Genomic DNA, 24,888 nt, shown 5'->3' on the forward strand with positions numbered 1-24,888 from the left:
AACTTCTGAAGGGAGACCCTCACGTTCGAGGTGGTCGGGTTCCGAGGAACCTACCACGCAGTGCTGGGGAGGCCATGCTACGCAAAGTTCATGGCCGTCCCCAACTACACCTACCTCAAGCTCAAGATGTCGGGCCCCAAAGTGCATGAGCTAAACATTCTTGATTCTAGAAAATTTGATTGATATTTTGCACACATAGCTCATTTATATACCTTTGATCATATCTTTTTCATTTGCTATGACTAATGTGTTTTTCAAGTATATTTCATGCTAAGTCCTAGATTGAAAGGGAAATGGAGTCTTCAGCGAAGACAAGGCTTCCACTCCACTCCATCATGTTATTTATACTTCGCCGTCACTCCGCGTCGCTCTCCAACCTTGGTATAATTCTTCGCTCCTATATTATGTACCAAAGGGGAGAAAGTTTGATAAGGGCTCATATTTCACTCACAAGTATCTGTTTTTGGCGATTCATGCCAAAGGGGGAGAAAGTATTAGCCCAAAGCAAAAGGACCACACCACCACCAATTTCAAAAATGTTCAATTTATATTTAAGAAGTTTTTCAAATTGGTATCTTATTTTTGATATAGTTTCAAATTGGTATGACCTCTTTCAAAATTAATATCTAAAACCCTCTTGAACACTAAGAGGAGAATTTCATTAAGGGGGAGTTTTGTTTAGTCAAAGGAAAAGCATTTGAAACAGGGGGAGAAGATTTCAAATCTTGAAAATGCTTCTCAAAATCTTATTCATATACCTTTGACTATTTGCAAAAGACTTTGAAAAGAATTTCCAAAAGAGTTTGCCAAAAACAAAACAAGTGGTGCAAGCGTGGTCCAAAATGTTAAATATGAAGAAAGCAATCCATACATATCTTATGAAATGTAAATTGGTTCAATTCCAAGTAACCTTTGCACTTGCCTTATGCAAACTAGTTCAATTCCACACTTATATAATTGCTTTGGTTTGTGTTGGCATCAATCACCAAAAATGGGAGATTGAAAGGGAAATAGGCTTACACCTTTTCCTAAATGATTTTGGTGGCTGAATTGCCCAATACAAGTAATTGGACTAACTAGTTTGCTCTAGATTATAAGTTCTACAGGTGCCAAAGGTTCAACACAAACCAATAAAAAGTCCAAGAAAGGGTTCAAATAAAAAGAGCAAAAGACAACCGAAGGCTGCCCTAGTCTGGCGCATCGGACTGTCCGATGTGCCACCGGACAGTGTCCGGTTCACCAGGGAGACCAACTCCAAACTTGTCCCCTTCGGGTTTTCTGGGATTGCCTCTCCGCTATAATTCACCGGACTATCCGGTGTAGCACCGGACTGTCCGGTGTAGCACCGGACTATCCGGTGTGCCAGCGGAGTAACGGCTAACAGCGCCAACGGTTGTCTGCAAAAGGTGAACAGTGAGCTACAGTGCGCGGACTGCGCGCGCATAAGTCAGAGCAGGCGCAGATGGCGTACCAGACAGTGAACAGTGACTGTCCGGTGCACCACCGGACTATCCGGTGGCCCCACATGTCAGAGCTCCAACGGTCGAACCCTAACAGTTGGGTGACGTGGCTGGCGCACTGGACAGTGTCCAGTGGTGCACCGGACTGTCCGGTGCGCCCTTCGACAGCAGCCTTCCCCAACGGCCACTTTGGTGGTTGGGGCTATAAATACCCCCAACCACCAACACTTCAAGGCATCCAAGTTTTCAGCCAACACATTCAATACAAGAGCTAGTGCATTCAATACAAGACACAGATAGAGTGAATCAAAATCTCTCCAAGTCCCAATTCCACTCAAAGCAATAGTGACTAGAAGAGAGAGTTTTGCCATGTTCTTTTGAGCTCTTGCGTTTGGATCACTTTTCTTCCTCCTCCTCTCTTGTTCCCAAGATCATTGTAATCAAAGCAAGAGACACCAAGTTGTGGTGGTCCTTGTAGTGGACTAAGTGTCCCGTTTGATTGAAGAGAAAAGCTCACTCGGTCTAAGTGACCGTTTGAGAGAGGGAAAGGGTTGAAAGAGACCCGGTCTTTGTGACCACCTCAATAGGGAGTAGGTTTGCAAGAACCGAACCTCGGTAAAACAAATCACCGTGTCATCCGTCTTATTTGCTTGTGATTTGTTTTCGCCCTCTCTTTCGGACTCGATTATATTTCTAACGCCAACCCCGGCTTGTAGTTGTGCTTAAAATTTATAAATTTCAGATTTGCCTATTCACCCCCCTCTAGGCGACTTTCAGCAGGCATATGCCTTCGTGACACGACATACCCCTCACACTGTCGACGGTCCGGTTGTCGAATCGTCTTAGCTGAGAGGCTAGAGAGATGTCCGTCTTGCTAGGTTGTTGTCATACCTTTATAGAATCTATTACAGAAATCTATATCTAACAGCTGTTTCAGCAAAACATTTTTTACAAAAGTTTTATTAGAATAAGTTTTTTAGAAAACTACAACCAAATCATGTAGACCCTAAACTACAGTAATAAATTTTTAGAAGCCTATTGAACCTCTCATTCCTTAGGGTATGTACAACCCACATAAATGTCTCGTATCTTAGGAGGTATTAAGATAAGTGCAAACAATACAAAAGACAGTATCTTGGTGAAGGAACATATCTAGCACGGTTCTCTAAGTATATATACGATTCTATCCATACAACCTACATAAATGAGTTGTATCTTGACATGTTCTAGTAAATAAGATACAAGATTTAAATACATTAGGTTGTATGAAGGTGTTTTTTAGTGTATCTAGTGCTTGGAGAACCGAAACATAATATCCTGGTTATACATGCCTCTAGGCCCTGTTTGTTTCCCTCCTAAATTATATAAGTTGAATTATAGTGAAAGGTATGAGAGTAAAATATCACTTTGAAATCATAAATAAGCTGAAATAAGCTACTCAGTAATAACTTATTTCAGCTTATTTGTGATTTTAAAGTGATATTTTATCCTCGTACCTTTTCATCATAATCCAAAATAATTTAGGCCCCGTTTTGGTTTGAGGGATAGTCCCTCTATTTTAGTCCTATTTAGTCCCTAAACTGCCAAATGATGGGACTAAACCGTTTTAGTCTCTAGTCCCTCAAGGGATGACTAAAAGGAACTAAAACATATAAATTCAACTTTTTGCTCTCCTTTATTTCATTTGCGTTAATGGCGGAAGAATGCTGAAAGGGAAATGTGCCATTGGGTCATTTATATACTGTTTTGGTGATTAGATGCACAACACATTATGTTTAAACAAACATGATGCGTGAGCAAAAGTATTTGAAGCAAAATGAGCTCCAAGGAGGATATAATGCAAATCTTGATGGATCAAGAATAAAGATAAGCTCTGAACACTTAGTCAATTGTTTTGTGTACTAAACATGTTTGTCTAAGTGCCAGGAACTCAGTTAAGCCAAGTCCAAAAGAAGCAAAAGAAGTGTAGCTAGCTGAAGCAAGTCAGACTTGCACTAGCCTGCGATGCATCGGACTGTCCGGTGCCCAGGGTGGCACTCCGATGAATTGCCCGCTCTCGGGAAAAGTTGAGGGCACCATGACTAAAATTCATCGGTTTGTCCGGTGTGCCAGCTGCGCCCACGCCAATGGTCGATCACGCGATCAACGAGCGACACATGGACTTCGCCAACGGTCACCAGACCGCACCGGACTATCCGGTGTGCCACGGGGCCGGTGGCTGCAACGGTCGGCTTCGCCAAATAAGGAAGTGCATCACGCATTGTTCACTGTCCGGTGGTGCACCGGACTGTCCGGTGCGCCCACGGACATAAGACAACCAGAGCCTTCCAAATGGAACTCCAACGGCTCCTAGCTGCCTTGAGGCTATAAAAATGACCCATAGACACATGAAGCAGGACACCAAGCACTCATTGAACATCCAACAACACCGAGACATCAAATTTGTGCCTTTGCTTTAGTAGATTGAGATTTGGGCACTTGTTTTGAGTTGTAACTCCGTTGTGCTGTCTTTGTGCTCTTCTCTCTTGTTTTGTGTGCGTGAGTCGCTGCAAGTTTGTCTCGTATGTGTGATTCTATTTCCCTCTTTGCTCTTGTGTTCACTTGAGATCTATCGTGTAAGGGTGAGAGACTCTAAATTGTGGAGATTCCTCACAAAGGGAAAACTCGAGATAAGGAATAAACCCGTGATACTCAAGTTTGATCTTTGGATCACCTGAGAGGGGTTGAGTGCAACCTTTGGTCGAAGGAGGTCACCGCAACATGGAGTAGAAATTGGCCGAAACACGTGATAAAATCACCGTGTCACTTGTGCATCTTTCTACTATGATTGTGTTCTTCCATAGAGTTCTCACATTCACTTGCGCTATTGTTCCTAAGTACATATCTTAAAGGAACAATCAAGTGAAGAGTTCTCTTCTCATTGCCTCTATTCATATCAATCTGATTTTAATCCCACTAACATTTATTATAAACAAAGTTTGTCTTATTTAGAGTTGATTTTTGCATGATCAACTATTCACCCACTCTAGATGCTTTCAAATGCTGATGAGTATTTTAGTTCTCTTATGATATATTTAATGCATTTTGAAGACTTTTAGTAACTAGAACAAAAAATATGAAGGATTAAACTTTAGTCATAAAGTTTAGTCTCTATATTAAAGGAACCAAACGGTCCCTTACAAGTAAAACAAACACACCTTTAGGGGGTGTTTGGTTTGAGTAATCACTCCATCCAAAATGTGGTGATGCATCATGAGTCTATTTCTCAAATTTGGTAGGATGATCTCATTCCTCATATTAGTACTAACTATAAGGAATGAGGTGACGATGGATCAACTCATTCTATTCCACAACCAAACAAAAAAGTGAGAAGTGAGAATATGATGGACTAGCTCATTCCTCAAACCAAACAGCCTATTAGTCCTTTAGTTGAGATTATAGTTTTTTTTTACTTGGTTAACACAACATTCACGTTATCGAATTCGAAGTATTGGTCCGGTCTACTGTTGGACCTATATCTGGAAAAGGAAGGGACGGGGTTGGGCTGAGGGCTGGAGGCTGGAGCTGGTACAAGCCCGTCCTCCCCCGCGGTTTTGATCGCCTCCTCGCTTTCCTTCAATCCTTCTTCACCTGGTCTCTCACGCAATCCGCGGGGAACCCCAAACCCTAATCCTCTCCATCCGAACCGCTGGAGACAGCCGTGTGGGAGCTCAGTTCTCGGGGTTCTGCATCGATCTCTGTTATCTGGGGTTCTCAGATGGGCGATCTCAAGGAGGTTTTCCGCTCCCTCAAAGAACTCTTCCCTGAGGTGGGCACGATCGGTGGTCGTCCGTGTCTCGTGTACAACCTTTGATATGTCATGTGTGAGGGGCTGCAAAAGAAGTTTTTTTTCTTCCTGAATGTATTTTTATTTTTTATGAAGGTACTAGGGTAGGATCACTAGCTCTAGCCTCTAGGACACACACGGAGATTAGGATCTGTTGTTGCTGTGATATTCGATTCGATTTTAGTGGTTATGGATAGGCCGTACATGATTATTTGACGATTAGATCAAACTATAGGCATTAGCTGTGTTGGGTTCACGGGCAGACTGAGTTGCCACGTTTGTGCCGTTCCTGGCTGTGTTTTGTGAGGGCAAGTTTGTCTGATTCCTCTTTTGTGCAGGTTGATCATCGTATACTGAAGGCTATCGCAGTTGAGCACCGTAAAGATGTTGATTCCGCGGTGGTTACTGTCCTTGATGAAGTCATGCCGTCCATGACTGGTTCAGCTGGAACTTTGTTTACCCATAAAGAAGTGTTGCCATCTATGGATGATTCTGTTGGGAATTTGTTTGCTAATCGCAGCACACATGAAGTGGGTAGTTCATCATGTGCAGGTGAGTTGAAACCAAAATTTTAGCCTTTTAGTTTTACATCTTTTTTCCCTTCCAAGACGAGGATTGGCCCCATTTGCACTCTAGCGTTAAAGCCTTAAAGGTGTTCTGTTAGGATCCATCAGGACATTTTTTACATATATAGTGTATTTGTACTATAAAAGTAAAATAGATGTGCTAAAGGTATATTGATGATAGCTTGCACATTCTTCTGCACTGGTAGTATTTTCCTTATATCTTTTAGTTGTTATTACAAGATTTACAATATGGTTGAAAGGTCCCCAAAAACACATGCATGAAATTGGGTTATTTGGCTCACTTACCACTATACCAGTGGTGTTTAAACTTATTCAGTGCTCTTGTTACTTTATAGTAATTATTATGTAAGGCTGCTGAGGTTGTACTTGGGTAAAATTTATGTTTGAACCAGTCCACACTCAAAAGCTTGGTTCAGTTTAGAGCTATTCTGTGCATAACTGCGTATCCCTTTTTGTTTTTAATTGAACCAATAATATTTTGTTTTAGACATTGCTGCCATATATTACCATTGACATTTCTTGAATTTGCGAACCGGCCTCTAGCTGAGTTGGTTAGATGATTACTTTAGATCTTGGGTTCGACTCCCCGTGGGAGCGAATTTCAGGTTTGGGTTGAATATACTGGGAGCTCTGTTCCACAGTCTTTCTTTTAAAAAAAACATTTCTTGAACTTATACTAACTGAGTTGGCTGTTGACAAATTAGGACATGAGATACATATCGATGAGATTGATGTAAGTGTTCACCCTGCACAACACACTTCTTCTGGGGAGGCTAAAACTGGCAAGCAAGAAAACATAAACAATGAATGTGTGGGAAGACTTGCATCAGTCGAAGGGGTCAGTGAGCAACTAAATCTACATTCTGATCCTATACCAAATGGCAGTCAGCATGATTTGATTCCCAACCTTGATGTGCTATCATCAAATACCAATCCAGAGAAAATGTTGGCTAACATATATAATGAAGTTGGATATAGTGGATTATCAAGTGAATGTTTTTCTCAACAACTGACTGGGAAACATGGTGGTGATATCATAGCTCCACAATCCCATGATCAAGATCCTAATAAGATGCTTCCAGTTGGGGATTACTTTTCCCAGAACAGTTCAATGGAGTTCTTCAGTGGCTATGAGGACATGCATTTTGATGGTGACCTTTTGCCTCCTGGTTCTAATGATAAAGTATCTTCTGGAATTTTGGGTACTGAAAAAGATTCTTCTGTGCCTGTGCTGGATGTTCCTGGTCGAAATAAAGAAGAATCCCCCGCTGGGACTTCTGGATTTATAGAACAGAAGGACACCAGCAATGTTACGAATATGCTTCCTGATCTTAATTTGTATCATTTGGCTTCTACGGCTTCAACTCACTCAAGCCATTCTGTTAGTATTGAGTCTCTTGAGGATTCTGTTGCTGATGCCAGAAGCAATAAGGTAATGTATTACGCTTGCTGTGCACTAGTCTTTTTTTATGCATTTGCAGATATTAATTTTCATTACATTTTCTACCATGTCCCTTTCATGTCGTTGTCTCCACTAGCACTGGATATTAGTACAACATTCATTTGGATTGATGGTGGCACCCTCCCTCTTTTTTTATCTTGTTTGGCCTTCCCTGAGAAATAAAGCGAGTATATTGGACTAAAAAGTGCACGAATACATGCCTAACATATTTTGTTTCGTGATTGTCGTTTGTGAAGGATCTGGTATGAAATTGCACATGTTCAATGTTTCTCAAAAACACCACATGTTCAATTTTAATTAAAGCTGTCCTGTGCTAATTTTTTACAAGCATAAAAGACCTGTACAAACGCCAATCAGGGTTGTTTGATTTGTCACAAGTACACAAAACACACACTAAGCATGTCCATTTTTACATAGAAGAGGATAGCCTACTCCATGGTTTTTTAAAGCGGTAAGGCGGTCCAAGGCGTTGGACCACCGCCTGGACGCCTAGGCGGCGCCTAGGCGAGGTAGGCGGGCAAGGCGCCTAGGCGTTAGACCACCGCCCGGACGCCTAGGCGACGCCTTAAGAACAGTGGCCTACTCTACTGTCATCTTCTGCACTAGGTTTAATAGATAGGTGTATCTATGTGCAGCAATCAAGGTACATTGAGATAATCAATTAATCATATTGGATTGTAGTTAATTCATTAGGTGTACTGGCCAATCCAATTGTTGTCCATGATGAAAAGGGCACAAGATTGTTACTAACCTTGTGAGTTGGGATTGATAGATAATAATCTGTCCATGGGGACTGTAGTATATATAGAGGCCAGCAGGCCTTAGCAGTAGGATGAGCCTAATGGGCTTTAACATCCCCTAAAAGTCAAGGTGGAAGTGGAGGATCTGAAGCATTGAGTTTGATTAAGTGAAAGTGATGTTGTGCTCTGGTTTGCACTTTGGTGAAGGAATCATCCATTTGGGATTCTGAAGGTACATGTTGAAGATCAATAGTTTTTTGATGACAATGAGACCAAGTGAACAAGGCATCAACACCAATTTGTTTAGTAAGTTCATGCTTCATACGATTCTGACAGATCTATATAGCACCCATGCTATCACATAAAAGAGGTGTAGGAGTATCTCAAGGGACACCAAGATCAGCCAATAGCCATCGCAGCCAAATAATTTCAGCAGTAGTAGTGGCAAGAGAACAAAGTTCTGCTTCAGTATTAGATCGAGAGAAGCTTACTTGCTTCTTGGATCTCAAACCAGGCACAAGGGGCTTGTTTCAGACCGTATTAGGCACGAAGATGACAAACATGCCCTGAGGGAGTATCAACACCAGGAGGTGGCTGTATATAAACTTCATGCAAATCACCAAGAAGAAAAGCAATTTTGACATCCATTTGAGAAATAATCCAAGATGATGAGGCTATGACAACAATCAAAGTACGAACAATAGTCATATGGGCAAGGGCAACTGGTGCAAAAGTCTCATCTTAATTAGGCCCCTGAGTCTTTTGGAAACCACAAGCCATGAGACGAGCTTTGTATCGCTCAATGGAACCATCAGACTTCGTCTTAACTCTGAAGATCCATTTGCATGTGATGGGGACAACATGCGAGGGTAAAGGAACAATATCCCACGTAGCCGTGTGTTCGAGGGCAGCCAATTCCTCAAGCATAGCAAGCTGCCACTCAGGGATACTAGAAGCCTCTTGGTAAGAGGATGGTTCAACAGTTATTGTAGCAGCACGTGGAAAACATAGCGATCTGGAGGTTCAATGTTGCCATGGTCACAGAAACAATATCCCCGATTAAAAGCAACAGAAGGCTCATGAGTGTTAGTACAAGTATCTGCAACAGGTTCTACATCAGTACTAGTTGTGGGGATAGAGCGGGAACAACGAATGTAGGTTTGGGTGACAAGTGGCTTAGAGGAGTAAGATGACGATGATGTGGAAGTGGATGTGTCGTGCCCTGTGTGCCGGACGTGCCACAGTTGTAAGCAGGCGTAAGAGAAGTGTGGCAGGCAGTGGGTGTCCTCTCTAGCATACGTGTGAGTGGGTTGTTAAACACTTTCCAGTGATGTAATCGGGTACCCTGTGTGGACCCCAGTTGTCGGTGAGAGTAATCACTATGTAAATAAGAACCTGGACAAGAAGGCAAGAAATAGAACATAAAACATATCGGATAGAAGTTTTGCCCCTTGCACAAGCCTTTTCCTCCTCTCTTACCTCCTCATGTCGTCTGCGACAAGCGACACCCACGAGGCACAACAAGTGGTATCAAGACAGTTCATCCTCGCGTCTGTAGCGCGTGTTCCGCACTATTCCATCGATGGACACTGAAATCGGCTAGGGTTCGTTGAGATCTCTACGTTTGACGTGCAACACCGGCGATATCGATTTCCCGTAATTCCCAGTCATCTCAGTTCGATTTGCGGGCGGTCAACACGGCGTCGCCAAAGCCTTTGGTTCAAACACGCTTCATGTTGGATGCCATGGCCACCGCCGGGAAGCAAAATGAGGAGCGTTGGAGTCATATCACAAAGAGTATTGATCTGCTCTTCACAAGACTCGGCGATGTCACCCGTGTTCAAGAACAGATGCAAGTCAACCAAGATTGGTGTGAAAGCCATGGAGCAAGTGCTGAAGGAACAATTGCTACTGGCGCAACAGATCACGACTATAGGGAAGGCTGTGGCTCACCTCACCATGGAGCGCACCACTGAGGAAGACGGGGACACATTCTCTCGGGACTCCAGAGATGGTATTCTTCCACCACATCCAGAACCTTGGTGAGCCAATTGCACCCCACCCAGTACATGATTTTCCCAGAAGTTTTGGGGATGGTCCACAACCATATCATGGTGCTCTGCCGGAATTGTTTTTTTGGAGTTTATTGGCCGAGATCCTAGAATTTAGAAACACAAATGTGAGGACTTTCACTTCTATAATGTCCATAAACACTTTTGGGTCACCACAGCTACTATGCACATGAAAGAGAATGCTGGCCGTTGGATGGAAGCACAACGTCAGCATGCTATTTTTACTTGAGATCAATTTATGGGTGTTGTCGAGGCTAAATTTATGGCATATGACTATGAGCATGCATTGAATGAATTGTTGGAATTGAAACAGACTGGTTCAGTTCAGTTTCTTCTAGAGACGCACAACAGTGGATTCAATAAGATGTTCTTCATCACACAGTTTACTCGCAGTCTGAAACTTGATATTGCAGCTTCAGTGCAATCTCACCTTCCTCAGACTAATGTTCGGATTGCCAAAATTCAAGAGACCCTCATGGACAAACACAAATTCAGGTTTAGTTGTTCACTGGCTTCTTTTCGTTCCCAATTGAGCAATCCGTCTAAGTCTAACAACAGAATAAACTCCCCACCGTCTTCAGTGTTGACTGTTGAGTAAAGAAAGACAAAAGAGAGATTACCGTCGGGCCAATAATTTGTGTTTCTATTGTTCAGAACCTTTTTACCCTGCCCATTTAGCTAAGTGTGCCAAGCGACCTAAAGCCATGGTTAATGAACTAGTGGTGAATGATTTGTATGTCACTCTCACTGATGACATACTGCAGCAGTTGGACATGGAGGATGCCCTCACCTCCGAGTTTGGTCATTTATCCCTGAATGCCATAGCAGGAACAGATAAGGGACAAACTCTAAAATGAGAGTCTTAGTTCATAACAAAGTAATGCTCATATTGGTGTTTTCTCTCTTATCTCCTCACGTCGTCGGCGACAAGCGACGGCCGCAGGGCACAACAGGATGGTGGTGTAATGGGAATAAGAACAGTTGGTGTGGTTATAGGAGGAGATTGTGGCACAAATGAAGGATCAAGAATGTGGGGGGAGACATAGGAATGAGGTGGACTCTGTGGGAAAGTATGAGGAGTGGGTGGATGAGTTGTGGAAGAAGGGTCGATTTTCATCAAAACTCACATCTCGTGAAATACGAATGCGATGAGAAGATGGGTCATAACACAGATATCCTTTATGCTCGGGACTGTAGCCAAGGAAAACACACTCAACAAATTGAGCAGTCAGTTTAGTCCGTTCGTGGGGTGCTAACAAGACATAACATGTGCATAAAAAACTTGAAGATGATCATATCGTGAAGTCCTAAAAGGAACTTCGCCTGGTGTTTTGATAGTTTTGATGACAGTTGTCTATTGATGAGATAGACTGCCGTAGAAACAACTTCACCCCAAAAATACGACGGAATAAAGGATGATATCAAAAGAGTGTGCAGTTTCTATGACATGGCGATGTTTAGGTTCAACAACGCTGTTTTGTCCATGAGCACCAAAACAAGAAGTTGAGCAAGTGACAAGTTTACCCTCTGAGGTCAAGAAATGACGATAATTAGCAGATAAAAATTCACCACCAGAGTCAGAGCGAAAATTTAAAAACTGGGTGTGAACCATAGAAGCAAAAGACTTGTAAATGGAAAACAACTCAGAGTGTCGTTTCATGAAGTAAACCCAAGTATAACGAGAATGATCATCAATAAAAGTGACATAATTTTTATGACCACCTTTTGAAACAAATGGTGTAGGACCAAACATTAGAGTGAATCAAATCAAAAGGTCTAGCAGAATGAGAGGCACTAGGAAAATATGGAAGTTGTATTTGTTTTCCAAGATGACAACCCTTACATTGAAAACTAGACTCAACGGGTGTATGACCTGAACAACCTGATTTATCAGAGTAGACAAACGGGATCCACACAGATAACCAAGACGATGGTTCCATTGGGCAAATGATGCAATAGATGCCAATGCAGCAGATAGCACATGAGACGAAGAGGCAGTGGATGAAGGAAGGCGTAAGGTATCCAAGATGTAGAGACGAGGAGCAGATCTACGACAATGGCCAGTCCCAATCACATCCCCTGTGCGACGATTTTGTACAAAGCAAGATGAGTCATCGAATCCAACAAAGCAATTGTGATATGTAATTTGTCCAACTGAAAGATGATCCATAGATAACGCAGGTGCAAAGGAAATATTGGGGATGGTAAAATGAGAATTCGAAAGAGACCACAAATTCTTCAACAGACTAGACATACATTGGGTGCACCTTATTTGGAACAACCATAACAGAGCAGGGAAGGTACCCACTGGGAAAATGTCGTGTCATTCTGGTGGAAAGATGTGCTCAAGACCCTCAATTCTTTCAGGGACCTCTCAGAATTGGTCATACAAGATGGTCGTACTGTTCGACTCTGGTACGACAAATGGAGTGATAATCTATTGTCAACATATTACTCAAAATTATTTTCGTATGCCATCAACAAGGACTACACATGCAAGCGAAAGAGACTACACAACTTCAAGACATGTTTCATCTTCCCTTGTCCGAGCAGGCCTTCACTCAATTCCAATTGCTCTCGGCCGAGCTCCAAGAACAAGGAACCTCAGACGGACAGGACACATGGACATACAATTGAGGTTCTTCACGGTTTTCATCGTAGAAAATATACAAATGCATAACAAGAGCTCCCTTTGCTCCACGGTTATTCAGGCTGTTGTGGGCGTCCAAATGCCAACCTAAGCACGGACTTTTCTTTTGGCTACTACTTCACAATCGCTTGAATACAAAAGCAATGCTTAGAAGAAGAAACATGGAGTTGGATTCATATACATGTGAGAACTGCATATTGCAGAAAGAAGAAATTGTGGTCCATCTTCTCATTAGGTGCAACTTTGCAAAAAAATGCTGGCAGACAATTGGACTAACTCGACCTAACACCACCACACGCACCGAATTTCCACGCTTCGATCCTGTCCACCATCCAACAATTTCCGAAAGACTGGAAAATAGAAGCAGTGATAATTATGTTATGGTGCATCTGGAAGTGTAGAAATGGCTGGATTTTGGAAAATGCTCCTCCCACAACACACACTTGCCAAGTTATGTTCAAGAAGGAAATGCTTCTACTCTGTTTCAGAATGAAGAAATCAGTGTGAGAGATCAGAGATTGGGTTCACACATTGTAATATACCAATGTACACGACAGTTTTATTTATTTAATTGAAAATAATGCAGGCTCTCCCTGCAGTACTACTATTAAAAAAAGAGAATTCGAAAGAGAACCCTAGTGAGTGATGGGGCATGAAGTACCATCAGTAGTCTTTGAATAGAAGCACCCATGTGTAATAGAGGCCAACTGTTACTGATTAGATGTCACATGAAAGGAGGCTCCGGAGTCAGGAACCCAAGATGATGACGAAGCACCAGCAGGGCAAGGACATTGCTCCTATCATCATCAACAACTGATGAATCTTGTACAGGCAGGGCAAGGAGCATAACAAATTTGTAGGTAAAGCTAGGAGGTCAATGCTCAAACTCCCATAAATGTTTTGTTCAGGGCAAGGAGCATATCAAATTTGTAGGTAAAGATAGGAGCATAACCCAAGATGATGACGAAGCGCCAGCTTTTGATGATGCTCGAACTCCCATAACAAATTTGTAGGTAAAGATCTTAATAAACTTATGAGCAGGGCAAGGAGCAGTTGAACAGGCAGGAACCATAGAGGTCAATGCTCCCACTAGACGATCAAAAGCTGAGTAATATTCATCAATAGATATATCATGTTGCTCGATGATATGAGTTTGCTGTATAAGAGTATGTAAAAGAGCACCACTGTCTTGAACAAAACATTCCTTAAAGTGAGATCAAATGGCCTTAGCTGTTGTGAATTTGGACAGGCTCATAATCATAGATGGTTTGGTGATATTGACCATTGCAGTCATAACTTTGCCATCATTGATTTCCCATGTTTTGATTGCAACAACATTGCTCCTATCATCAACAACAACCGATGGATCTTTAGTCAAATGGAAGAGTAAACCATAACCTCTCAGTGTAGTCTGAACAAAAAAGGACCATTTTGGGTAGTTCTGACCATTAAGCACAATGTTAACAACAATAGCATTGGCTGACATATTGAACGTGAGAAAGATCAACAAAGTGGAGAGATTTGTACTGGAGTGAAGCTGTGTACCAACTTGCGAAGTAAGAATAGTAATACCAGAGCCTTGTCAGAAAGGCCACCACTCAAACAGAGGCAGGCACCACTCGAACAAAGGAGTATTGCGCCCACCAGCGGTAGTACGAGCAGCTCCTTGCGGTCAGTAGGTCCAGCGGACAGGGACATGTGTGTGGAGGAGGTTCCACGCGGTTGGACGTTGGATTTCCCGCGTGCAGAAGAGGCGCCCTCGATCGCAGAATTTCCCGCGTGCAGAAGAGCCTCTCTTGATCGCGGGATCATGGATCTTGTCGCTGATGAGTCATAGGCTCATAGCCTCGACCGCAGTGAAGTGGAAAATCACAAATCCGCAGGTGCTAGGCGGGGGGAGGCAAGGCGGACGCCGGACGCCGGCAAGGGAAGGCGCAGGCGAAGAAGAACGTCGAAGAAGGGGAATCCTCCGTGTGCCTGTGTGTGAAGGCACTAGCGACGTGAATCAGAACGAGCAGAGCAGAGCGACACAATAATGGAAGTCGGCCGCTACAATGCGAATTTTTTGGGTGGAATTAGGAGACCCAAATCCTAACCTGCTCTGTTACCATGCTATTAACCTCGGGATTGATAGATAATCATCTGTTCATACGGGCTGCAGTATATATAGAGGACAACAAGCCTTAGCAGTAGGATGGGCGTAATGGGCCTTAACAAAGATCACCACCCCTTAGATTGACGAGAGCCACTTCAAGCCATCCTTGATATTGATCATTACATACTCCCTCCCTCTATTCCAAATCATAAGACATTTTGGCTTTTCTAGATACATAGATTATGCTATGCATTTATATATACATTATGTCTATATACATAGTAAAAACAATGTACCTAGAAAAGCCAAAACATTCTATTATTTTGAACGGAGGGAGTATTTTATTTAAGCTGCCGCGGTATATATTTTCCAACAGATTTGTCTTAAAGTCATTTATTTAGTTTCCTATTAGGATATGTTTCTTTGTCATATGAGCCTGAATTTTTTGAACAATGAGGACTGCCGATAATAGTTCAGCAAAAGTCAAAACTTCTATGCGAGCTATATTTCTTCTTTCACTTTCTGATGCTTTCATGTTTTAAACACCACTTTCTATGTAAAATGTGTATTCCAATGATTGATTATCATATTGTTGTTGAAGTTGGTGGTTCATTCTTGTGCTTTTGATATGCAGAATGATCTGTTACCTTCTTTGGAGTTGGTTACAAAAATGATAGAGGATGTTGAGCTTCTTGAAGAAAAGGCTAAAGTAGCCAAACGTGAATCATCTGTTGCTGGGACAGGCATTCTAACCAAAGTTGAGGAGCTCAGAGAAATGTTAACTCATGCGAAGGAAGCAAATGATATGGTCTTACCCTCTGACCTAATAGATATTCAATCATCATTTTATAAAACCTTTTGATCTGCCTAGGGTCATGGTACATGATATCTGACATTTTTTCTATCTACAGCATGCTGGCGAGGTTTTTGGCGAGAAAGCTATTTTAACCACAGAGGCACGTGAGCTTCAATCTCGACTTCAGAGGCTTTCAGATGAGAGGAATAAATATCTGGTGATAATTGAAGAGGTATATTGTTTCTTTGGTGCTGGTATCACACTGGAGTTGGCACAATAACTATCAACCTGTATGAACTAAAAGTTAGTAATCTTTAAATTTTGTAAACTGTGATATTGAAGAACTGACACCTTTATGTTTATAGTTGGCATATTTATTTGTCAAATTGGAAAACCTTTTTTTGTCTACTTTGGTTTGAGTTTCATACCAAAACATGGAACTGTTGGTATGTTCAGTTTCAGTTTCCTCTTCTTTTTTTGCGAAAAGGCCATTAACTGATTAACTGAGTTGGTTAGGTGGTCTGAGTAGCACTCTTTGCGAAAGGGTCTCTAAATGAGTTAGTTATGTGGTATGTAGCACTCCTCAGGTCCTGGGTTCGACTCTTCGTGGGATCGAATTTTCAGGCTGTGGTTAAAAAAAATACCCTTCTGTCCCACGCTAAAGCATAGGTCTAAGGCTCATATGAGATGGACTGACCTATGGGGAGCCGATCCTCGTGTAGGGGCTAGGAGGGTTCAAAGTACGAGTAAAGATCTAGCCTATAGGGGCAGACTTATGCTGCACTGGGGTCGCCGGAGGGGGAGGGGGTGCAGCTTTTGTGACCTTTCTCGATCGGGCTCCAATTGGGCTTCTTAATACAATACCGTGGGGTCTTTCCCCTACCGACCGAGTTTCCTTATTTTACATATGCAGAATTGATTCACTTTATCATTTTAAATTGATCTGACTTGATTTATACTTTTTTTTACAATCATCAAGACTAAAATCTGCAGTGGCCATGTAATTGATGCATTACATTATAAAAGCTGAATTGATGCTAAATTTAATGTTTGAATTTAATTTGTATAGATACGACAAACTCTTGATCAAAGATTGGTTGCTGCACAGCAAGAAATTGCAGCAGCCGAGAAAGAAAAGCTTGAAAAGGAGGTTGCTGCTCAGACACTACTCAATGAACAGGAAAATATGATGAATTCTATTGTTGAAGAATCGAGAAAACTGCAGAAAGAAGCTGAGGAGAACCTGAAGGTATTATCTGCTTCCTTAATCCATAGTAATATGGTTTTTGAATTTTGACAATTTTATTTATGTGTTTTGCGTGTTTTATCAAACATGATGTTCCTGTGTGTAATAGATATTGATTTACTCTATCTAATAATCTTTTATGGATGATATAATCCTGAGGTGAGTAGTACAGGCACCTATTATTGTCCACACATTTGTTTTGCAGGAAGGCACATATAATAAAATGTATAAATTTGCAGAACATTTTTTTACAACGCACAATCATGAACCAATCTTAAATTGTTTACTGATGTTTATAATTAAATTGTTTGGACAGTTGAAGGAATTCCTGGTTGAGCGGAGCCAAATTGTTGATATGCTGCAGTAAGTTGTCATTTCATCTCAGCTGCTTCAGTACTGTTTAAGCTGTTCAATACTAGCCCTGTTCAAACTTAACTGTTTCATTTTATATATTTCAAAGATTCTCATGAGCATACCACTCTACACACTAAGATGAATGCATGTTATAATAGTCATTCAGATACATAGGAATTGAAGCAAACATTAAAATAGTTCTCATTTAACATTATTTATTTATTTATTTAGTGTAATGTCTAACTTTTCGAGCCATTTCTTATCTGCAGTCTGCAGTCTGCACTGTACAATAATGTACCACCCCGCCTGCTCAAATGATTTAGAGCTATGATAATAGTAGTAGACTATCTCGAGTGTTTATGAGCTCTAAATCTGTAACCAACCCTGTGATTCATTGCAGAGGCGAGATGACTGGGATCTGTGAGGATGTTTCGTTGCTCAAGCGAGTGGTGGATGAGCGCCTATCATTGAGCAAGTTGCAGCCCTCAGCTATGTCAAGCCTCTCTTCTTCACTGCATTCTTCTCATCACAAGAGCTGGACTTCCTCTGATAGGACCACCGAAGCCAATGGGTCTCTAGATAAGCACACCCTTGCTGAACCTGCAAGCCCAGCGCGCAAAGATCTGAATGGCGACGAGTGCACTGTGCAGGTGTCAGATGGCAACGACACTGGTAAAGGCGTTTTGAAGCGTGTGGATTCCAAGGACGGCGATGGATGGGAGCTTTGCTGAAGGTGTTCAGGAATAGCGCGGTTGCGAGTGGATGCTGAAGCATAGAAATTACTATAAACTAGTAATAATGGTGAATAAACGTTTACTAGTGCGTTGCTAATCTAGTCGTAATGTGGGAACTGTGTCGTGGAACTGACTCACTAGCTCACCGCAGTAGTATGTGGGATGGGTCCAACTGCAGCTTGACGTGGTATATATAAATGTGAAGAATTCAGCTGCCCCTGCTCCTGTCTAAATTTTATGTTGTTTTTAATTTTGTTCTAAGTTAATATTCTTTGACTTTTACTACGTTTTCTAAAAAAACAGTAACGCCTATAATACTAATGCACTATTGATACTTAAATGGTGGGTTTAATGGAATTAATTTGGATATGTAGCGTTGGTGTAATTTTTCATAAGCTTGTTAAAGTTAGAGAAATTTTAATTTAGGATAAAGCTAAAGTGACTTGTAATTCAAGTTTACTCTTAGATGGTATCGATTCTTTAGCAATTAGCCACATACTGTAAGATAATTTGTGTTCAGAGTAGCTCTAAGATGATATTGATTCTTTAGCAATTAACTACATACTGTAAGAGAAATTATAGGTTAAAATCCATGCTGTGTGACTTTTTCTATGAGCAAACATACCTACAATTTTTGTGTGAAGGGGTATTTTGCATTCATTTTTTCTCTCTTGGAACTAATACTCTTCAGTTTATATGATGAGCTCTGAACAAGCATTATGAGACATAGGATCTACTTATTTTTGATTTGTCGTAGGAATGGTGTGAGCAGTTTCATCAACATTACAACAATGCCTTCGTATGTGTATTCTGAATTTTATGCATAGGAGCCTCTGCCTACGGCGGCGTAAATGTGTCAAAAAAAAATATAGAGAAAATCCCTTCAATAATATCCAAATTTATATCAATCCCCTCAATGCCATCAGAATTTATAACTTTCCTTCAAATCAAATTTAAATTTTAATCCTTGAATGACATTATCGTTAGTTTGGAGTTAACGCCGTTAGTTCAATTTAAAATCAATCCCTCTAACGCCATTAAAATCTATATCGACCCCTTTAATGTCACTAGAAATTGGTTCGATATATTTAAGGTTTAAAAATTTCAAAATAAAAAATATGGATCACATTTTTAAAATTACACGATTTTTAAAAACTCAAGTACATACTTTTTAAACCCCAAAATTACTTCGCTATACCATTTCGCTTTTTTAAAAAACTTAAGTATGGACTAAAGTTTTTAAAAATAGTGGAATTTTAAAAATCTGATTCATATTTTTTGATTCTGGAATTTTTAAACCCCAAATAAATGGAACCAATTTTTAGTGGCATTGAAGGGATCAATATAGATTTTAGTGTCATTGGAGAGATTGACTTTAAATTGAACTAACGATGTTAGCTTCAAACTAACGGTAATGTTATTTAAGAGATTAAAATTTAAATTTGATGGTATTGAAGGAAAACTATAAATTTTGATGGTATTGAAGTGATTGGTATAAGTTTTGATGGTATTGAAGGAATTTTATAAAAAAATAACTCTGTACTACTAGTAAATTGAAATTGCCTAGCTCACGAGAAGCTTCGGATGTCCTAGAAGGAGGGACCAGGGGTCCCACTGGCCTTGCGGGTCGCCGACTCCAGAAAGAGCGAGCAGACGCGCAACGCAGACACGCTTGCGCCGGACGGCGACAAACGACAAAGCGACCTCCTCCGCGTCGGGCTCCTTGTCATCACCCACCGCCCGATCCCAAAGCGCTGACGGCTCCGATCGGATCACACGTCGCTGTCCCCTCCACGCCAACCTGCCCCACCACCCGGCTCCCTTGGCTTTCCCCAGTCCCCACCCGCCCCACTGTGACACTGACACCGTTCGAAGCAAAAAGAGCGAACACGAGCACGAACACAAGCGCAGAGCAGCCAAGCGCCACACACACGCCGACGCGAACCAACCAACCAGCTGGTAGTAGGTTCGCCGCGCTGACGATGATGCCTCGCCGCGCCCTTCTCTTCGCCGCGGTGCTCCTCGCGGCCTCCGCCGCCGCGGTCTCCGGGTTCCACCTGGGAGGGGACGAGAGCGGTCTCGTGAGGGGTGTGCTCGCCGCGCTCCGCGAGCGAGCCGAGGCCGAGGACGCCGCTCGCTTCGCCGTCGCCCACTACAACAAGAACCAGGTGTGCGCCTCCCTCCTCGTCTCTCCATCCTGCCGATACCAATTCCATCAGCGTGTGGACTCTTGGTATGTACTACCATGAGAGAGTGAATTGCATTGACTTACGAGGTGACGCCACCTAATTAGGTCAATGAAGTTTCACTCCCGAGAGGGGAAAAGAGTTGGGTCCATGGATTCGCTAACGGGCTTCCCAGTTGCATCAACTTGCAGGGGTCCTTAAACTTAGGTCTCAACTCTTTGGGGGAGTGACCTACTAGATTTGCTAGAATCAACGTTTCGGTTAATGGTCGAACTTGTATTTTCTCATATTAGTGGCATGATCTCTCATCTCTCCGTAGATGTATGTACCCCCACGGCCACGCTGAGTTTCTTCCGAGTTTATAATATTTGGAGAATTTTCTTGTACAGGGCGCCGCTTTGGAGTTTACTAGGGTGCTCAAATCCAAGCGGCAGGTGGTGACCGGGACCCTGCATGACCTGATACTGGAGGCAGCTGATGCTGGAAAAAAGAGTGTGTACAGAGCAAAGGTTTGGGTGAAGCCGTGGGAAGATTTCAAGTCTGTCGTTGAGTTTCGCCTTGTTGGAGACTCTGAATCTGAACCCGAGCCTTCTGTTGCTTCTGATGTTAGCTCTGGGCAAGGTATTGTTGGTCTTCAGTGTTTGGATAATATATAATGCTAATTATCCAATATAATCCAACATGATAAATAAACGTGGTGTTGATTTTTTCCAGCAATTGCCAAACTCTCTCTTGAAGCAGATATTGTACAAGAAGAGGCTCGCCTGCACACCATTGAGAATGATGGGCTTTCCGGCGATTTCACATCATCATCTTAGGTATGATTTCATCTCTTTTTATCTTCTTGTGCAACGGGTGCCACTTCTGGTCTCTTGCTATTTGGTTAACCGACCTATGATCACACGAGCCAAGGACAGGCTGCCAGTGATCCCAATGACTGTAACCATGATTTGTTTTTATCTTGCATTGGTATCTTGTATAGTAATGGTTCAGTGCATGATGCAAACTAAACAATGTCTATATAGTTGCTTTTATCTTTGCCATGGCTATTGTGGGAACTGGGAAGTATCTAGTCCTGATGTGGGACCTTATATGTTGGCATCTGGAAGATGGTTTTTACTGGATGGATACTGTTAGTTGAATTCGTTGGGATTGCTATTTGTTTTTTTATGGAAAACCAAGAGTGATACTCTTCATGTAATCATGTGATGCATTCGCACTGGTGCTTTGGGCCCATCAAACCGTGTACTATCAGTAGACAGCTTGCTGTTCGGATTCTTAACAGAACTTTGTATGCAGGCATACGAAGTTTTGTTAAGAAACTAAATAGCAGGAAGCACACACCTATGCCAGACACTCCTCGTTCCACAAGACAGCATTTGCATCATGCAGTGCTTAACATAGCCATATCTCATTCGCAGTGTTTGTTTATCTTGTAATACTATGTGGAAAAACAGTGGCATAGCTCAGGAATCTAGGCCACAATCAAATCCTTTTCAGGAACCAGGTGATATCCAATGCTTTGATGAACAATAGATGTTTATGTGTGGTGTGCTGCGGTTGTATCAGTCCTCAGAAAAGAACTTCCCTTTTTTAGGACCAACTGGACTCTTATCTCTGTCTGTTTATTTGCTTTCTGATGCATACATCATAAATTGGTATTTTTAACTTGCAACCCAAGTTACTTGATATTAGATAACTGTCTTGTTTGGTGTATTAATGTTAATAGTCTAGCAAAGAAAAAAACCATCTTTACTTTTCTCATATGCAACATTCTGCAAAGACAATGTGATATAAGTTTTGGCTCATCCCTCACTTCAAACATACTTGGTGTGACTAGGATTCCAGGCAAGGATGGAAAGCGTAAAGGTTTAAAATGAAGATTTAGGTATTTAGAGTATGTCAAGCTGAAATGCTTTGCCTTGTTTATTGGAATATGTATGTTTCGTTTCAAACGTGGGAGCATAGAACTGTATATTTCGGTATTTCACACTGTTCATTTCCATGTCTGTATATAAGGAGGTTCTTCTGGCTATATATATATTTTGATCCTCAAGTACTTTTTCTCTGTCTTCTGTGTACTTTAGAGAATCAGTCCTGCCGCGTCTTTGGTTAGTGCGTAATATGGAATAGACGATGACAATATTTAAAGATCTAATTGAAGAAATTATTGGATGATATTTTTTTCACTAAAATCTCTATTCTCATTTACTAGGAATAATATTTCTAATACAAAAAAGACTTTTGGAGTTGCTCTAAATCAACATTTTCTTTGTCTTAACCATATGTAGAGATTGATGTTGTTTGTTTTCATTGTAGAACATACTAATACTTTTTTATACTACTAAAAAAGATTACTCATACCCATGAATTGTCGCGTGTTGCAATGCATCGCCACTAACAACGCCTCACTCGACTGCTGCTAGGGATGACAACGAGTCGGGTAGAGTAAATATCCGCGAGTTGGGTAGAGTAAATATCCGCTCGTGATCATACCCACGAAGATTACTCATTGTTGACACCTTTTTGGAGGCCCCAATCACTTCAAAAGAACCGGCGGCGGTGCTCTCTGGTCAGGCGCGGACGGTCCGCGGCACAGGGCCGGACGGTCCACGACCTGGCGTGAGGCGGCGGTGCTCTCTGGTCAGACGCGGACGGTCCGCGGCACAGGGCCGGACGGTCCGCGACCTGGTGCAGGAGCTCGGGTTCCCTGCCTGACGGCCGGACGGTCCGCGCGTGCGCAGGGGCGGCGGAAGATCGCCGGCGGCGCCTGGATCTCGCTCCCGGGAGGGACCCCGTCGGGGAGGAGAGATCCTAGGGGTTGTCTAGGCTCGGGCCGGCCGACCTAGACTCCTCTAATCGGCATAGAGTCGAAGAGAGGCAAAGAATTTGGGGATCGGGAGGCTAAACCTAAACTAGACTAGAACTACTCCTAGGATAAAATGCGAAATAGAAGTTGTATTGATTCGATTGATTGTTACAAATCGGCCGTAGACCTCTCTTTTTATAGAGGAGGGGGGCTGGACCCTTTACACGACTGGATTCCGAGCTAATTCCGCAAATCTAGCCAACAAACATAGCACAAAACTCGGAACCCTAAACTGCTCTGCGCATGCGCGGACCGTCCGGCCCACAGGCGCGGACTGTCCGGACCGCGGACCGTTTGGTCTCAGGGCCGGACCGTCCGCCCGCTCAAAATGGAGCTCAACATATGCCCCCTGCCTTTTGGTGGAGCTGAGCAAACCAAAAGCAACTAACTCGATGTGATTACATCGGTTCTCTTAGACATCTTGCCACATACTAGGATGGTACTGTTTGAGGAAACACCCATTCAAAGCCTTAGGCAAGTCCTTGCCTTGTAATGTTTGTAGCAAATAGGCGTTGCCAGACATCACCTGTTTTACTTTATAAGGACCTTCCCAGCTTGGTGACCATTTCCCGAACTTCTGGTCTTTATTCCTTAGAGGCAGAATGGTCTTCCACACCAGGTCCCCTACTTGAAATGATTTTGCTTTGACCTTCTTGTTGTAGGCCCTGGCTACCATGATCTTGTCCTTTTCTATTGCTCCCAAAGCTATCATCCTCTTGTCGGTCACCTCATCAATATTATCAATCATTGAATCATAATAATCAGTAGCAGTTAGATCATTTTGTCTGGCGAACCTGACAGCATTCAAACTTATTTCCACAGGCAACACTGCTTCCTGCCCATAGACAAGCTCGAAAGGAGATACTTTAGTAGCCCTATGTTTAGATATCCTATGAGCCCATAAAGCTTCAGACAAAATCTTATGCCAATGTTTAGGATTATCAGATATTTTCTTTTTTATCAAATTAATCAATGTCCTATTGCTAGACTCGGCCTGACCATTGGCCTGAGCATAATATGGAGATGAATTAAGCAGCTTAATTTTGTATAATTCAGCAAATTCACGTACCTCCTTTGACATAAAATAAGTACCTTGATCTGTAGTTAAGGTTTGGGGAATGCCGAATCTATGAATAATATGCTCAGTTATAAACTCGATTACCTCCTTGTGTGTCATGTTCTTTAGAGCAACGGCTTCAGTCCATTTGGTGAAGTAGTCAGTGGCAACTAACACAAACCGATGCCCCTTTGATGATGAAGGATGAATTTCTCCAATAAAGTCTAATCCCCATCCTCTGAACGACCAAGGCTTGATGATAGGATGTAATTCGGCTGCAGGGACCAACTGTAGGTCGCCGAATTTTTGACACACTTGGCAACCCTTGTAGTACTTGAAACAATCAGCTATCATACTAGGCCAATAAAAACCGGACCTTCGCAACAACCACTTCATCTTTGGAGTTGATTGATGAGTACCACAAATCCCTTCATGTACTTCGGCCATGGCTAATATAGCATCATCTGGGCCCAAGCACTTAAGCAGGATGTCATTGACTGTTCGGCGGTAAAGTTCGTCACTCATCAAAACATACTTGAAAGCTGTTCGCCGAATGTTCTTATCTGTTTTGATATTGGGATTTCGTAAATAATTAAGTATAGGTGTCCTCCAATCTCTTGCATCGGCTTCATTGTCAGCCGAATCGATTAAGAGAACATTTCTGGTAACACCGGACGGTCCGGCGCCATCACGCGGACGGTCCGCGACCTGGGAATTTGGCTCTGCACTGGTTATCAGATTTTCAGTTTTGTGA

General features: G+C 42.2%; 2 protein-coding genes across 5 annotated transcripts; both read left to right on the forward strand.

The window, feature by feature from the left end:
• The first annotated feature begins 4,887 nt into the window (after positions 1-4,887).
• On the forward strand, positions 4,888-18,304 carry LOC103630351 (uncharacterized). Its single transcript, XM_008651414.4, has 8 exons — positions 4,888-5,268; positions 5,625-5,838; positions 6,578-7,305; positions 15,527-15,700; positions 15,804-15,920; positions 16,758-16,937; positions 17,251-17,297; positions 17,689-18,304. The coding sequence occupies exons 1-8, from the start codon at positions 5,218-5,220 to the stop codon at positions 18,017-18,019; spliced, it is 1,842 nt and encodes a 613-aa protein (XP_008649636.1). The 5' UTR covers positions 4,888-5,217; the 3' UTR covers positions 18,020-18,304.
• A 1,547-nt stretch (positions 18,305-19,851) lies between these two features.
• LOC100285320 (multicystatin) lies at positions 19,852-22,276 on the forward strand. Of its 4 annotated transcripts, none has more exons than XM_008649742.2 (4): positions 19,852-20,190; positions 20,598-20,829; positions 20,950-21,026; positions 22,049-22,276. In XM_008649742.2, exons 1-3 carry the CDS (start codon positions 20,005-20,007, stop codon positions 21,024-21,026), a joined length of 495 nt encoding a protein of 164 aa, XP_008647964.1. In that variant the 5' UTR covers positions 19,852-20,004; the 3' UTR covers positions 22,049-22,276. The 4 variants fall into 4 exon arrangements, with proteins under 4 accessions (XP_008647964.1, XP_008647963.1, XP_020394612.1 ...); XM_008649741.3 differs by lacking the exon at positions 22,049-22,276 and adding an exon at positions 21,508-21,869 and having other exon boundaries at positions 20,923-21,026; XM_020539023.2 differs by lacking the exon at positions 22,049-22,276 and adding an exon at positions 21,508-21,869.
• Positions 22,277-24,888: the final 2,612 nt, after the last annotated feature.

Source organism: Zea mays, chromosome 6 (assembly GCF_902167145.1).
Source record: "Zea mays cultivar B73 chromosome 6, Zm-B73-REFERENCE-NAM-5.0, whole genome shotgun sequence".
Classification (NCBI taxonomy): Eukaryota; Viridiplantae; Streptophyta; class Magnoliopsida; order Poales; family Poaceae; genus Zea; species Zea mays.

What these genes read in the sequence shown, in the direction of transcription:
- LOC103630351 (XM_008651414.4), top strand. Translation starts at nt 5,218, where the DNA reads ATGGGCGATCTCAAGGAGGTTTTCCGCTCCCTCAAAGAACTCTTCCCT. An exon ending in CTGATGCCAGAAGCAATAAG is followed by an intron (nt 7,306 to 15,526) that starts GTAATGTATTAC and finishes TTTGATATGCAG; the next exon opens with AATGATCTGTTACCTTCTTT. An exon ending in ATCTGGTGATAATTGAAGAG is followed by an intron (nt 15,921 to 16,757) that starts GTATATTGTTTC and finishes TAATTTGTATAG; the next exon opens with ATACGACAAACTCTTGATCA.
- LOC100285320 (XM_008649741.3), top strand. Translation starts at nt 20,005, where the DNA reads ATGATGCCTCGCCGCGCCCTTCTCTTCGCCGCGGTGCTCCTCGCGGCC. An exon ending in CCCACTACAACAAGAACCAG is followed by an intron (nt 20,191 to 20,597) that starts GTGTGCGCCTCC and finishes TTTCTTGTACAG; the next exon opens with GGCGCCGCTTTGGAGTTTAC. An exon ending in TGATGTTAGCTCTGGGCAAG is followed by an intron (nt 20,830 to 20,922) that starts GTATTGTTGGTC and finishes GATTTTTTCCAG; the next exon opens with CAATTGCCAAACTCTCTCTT.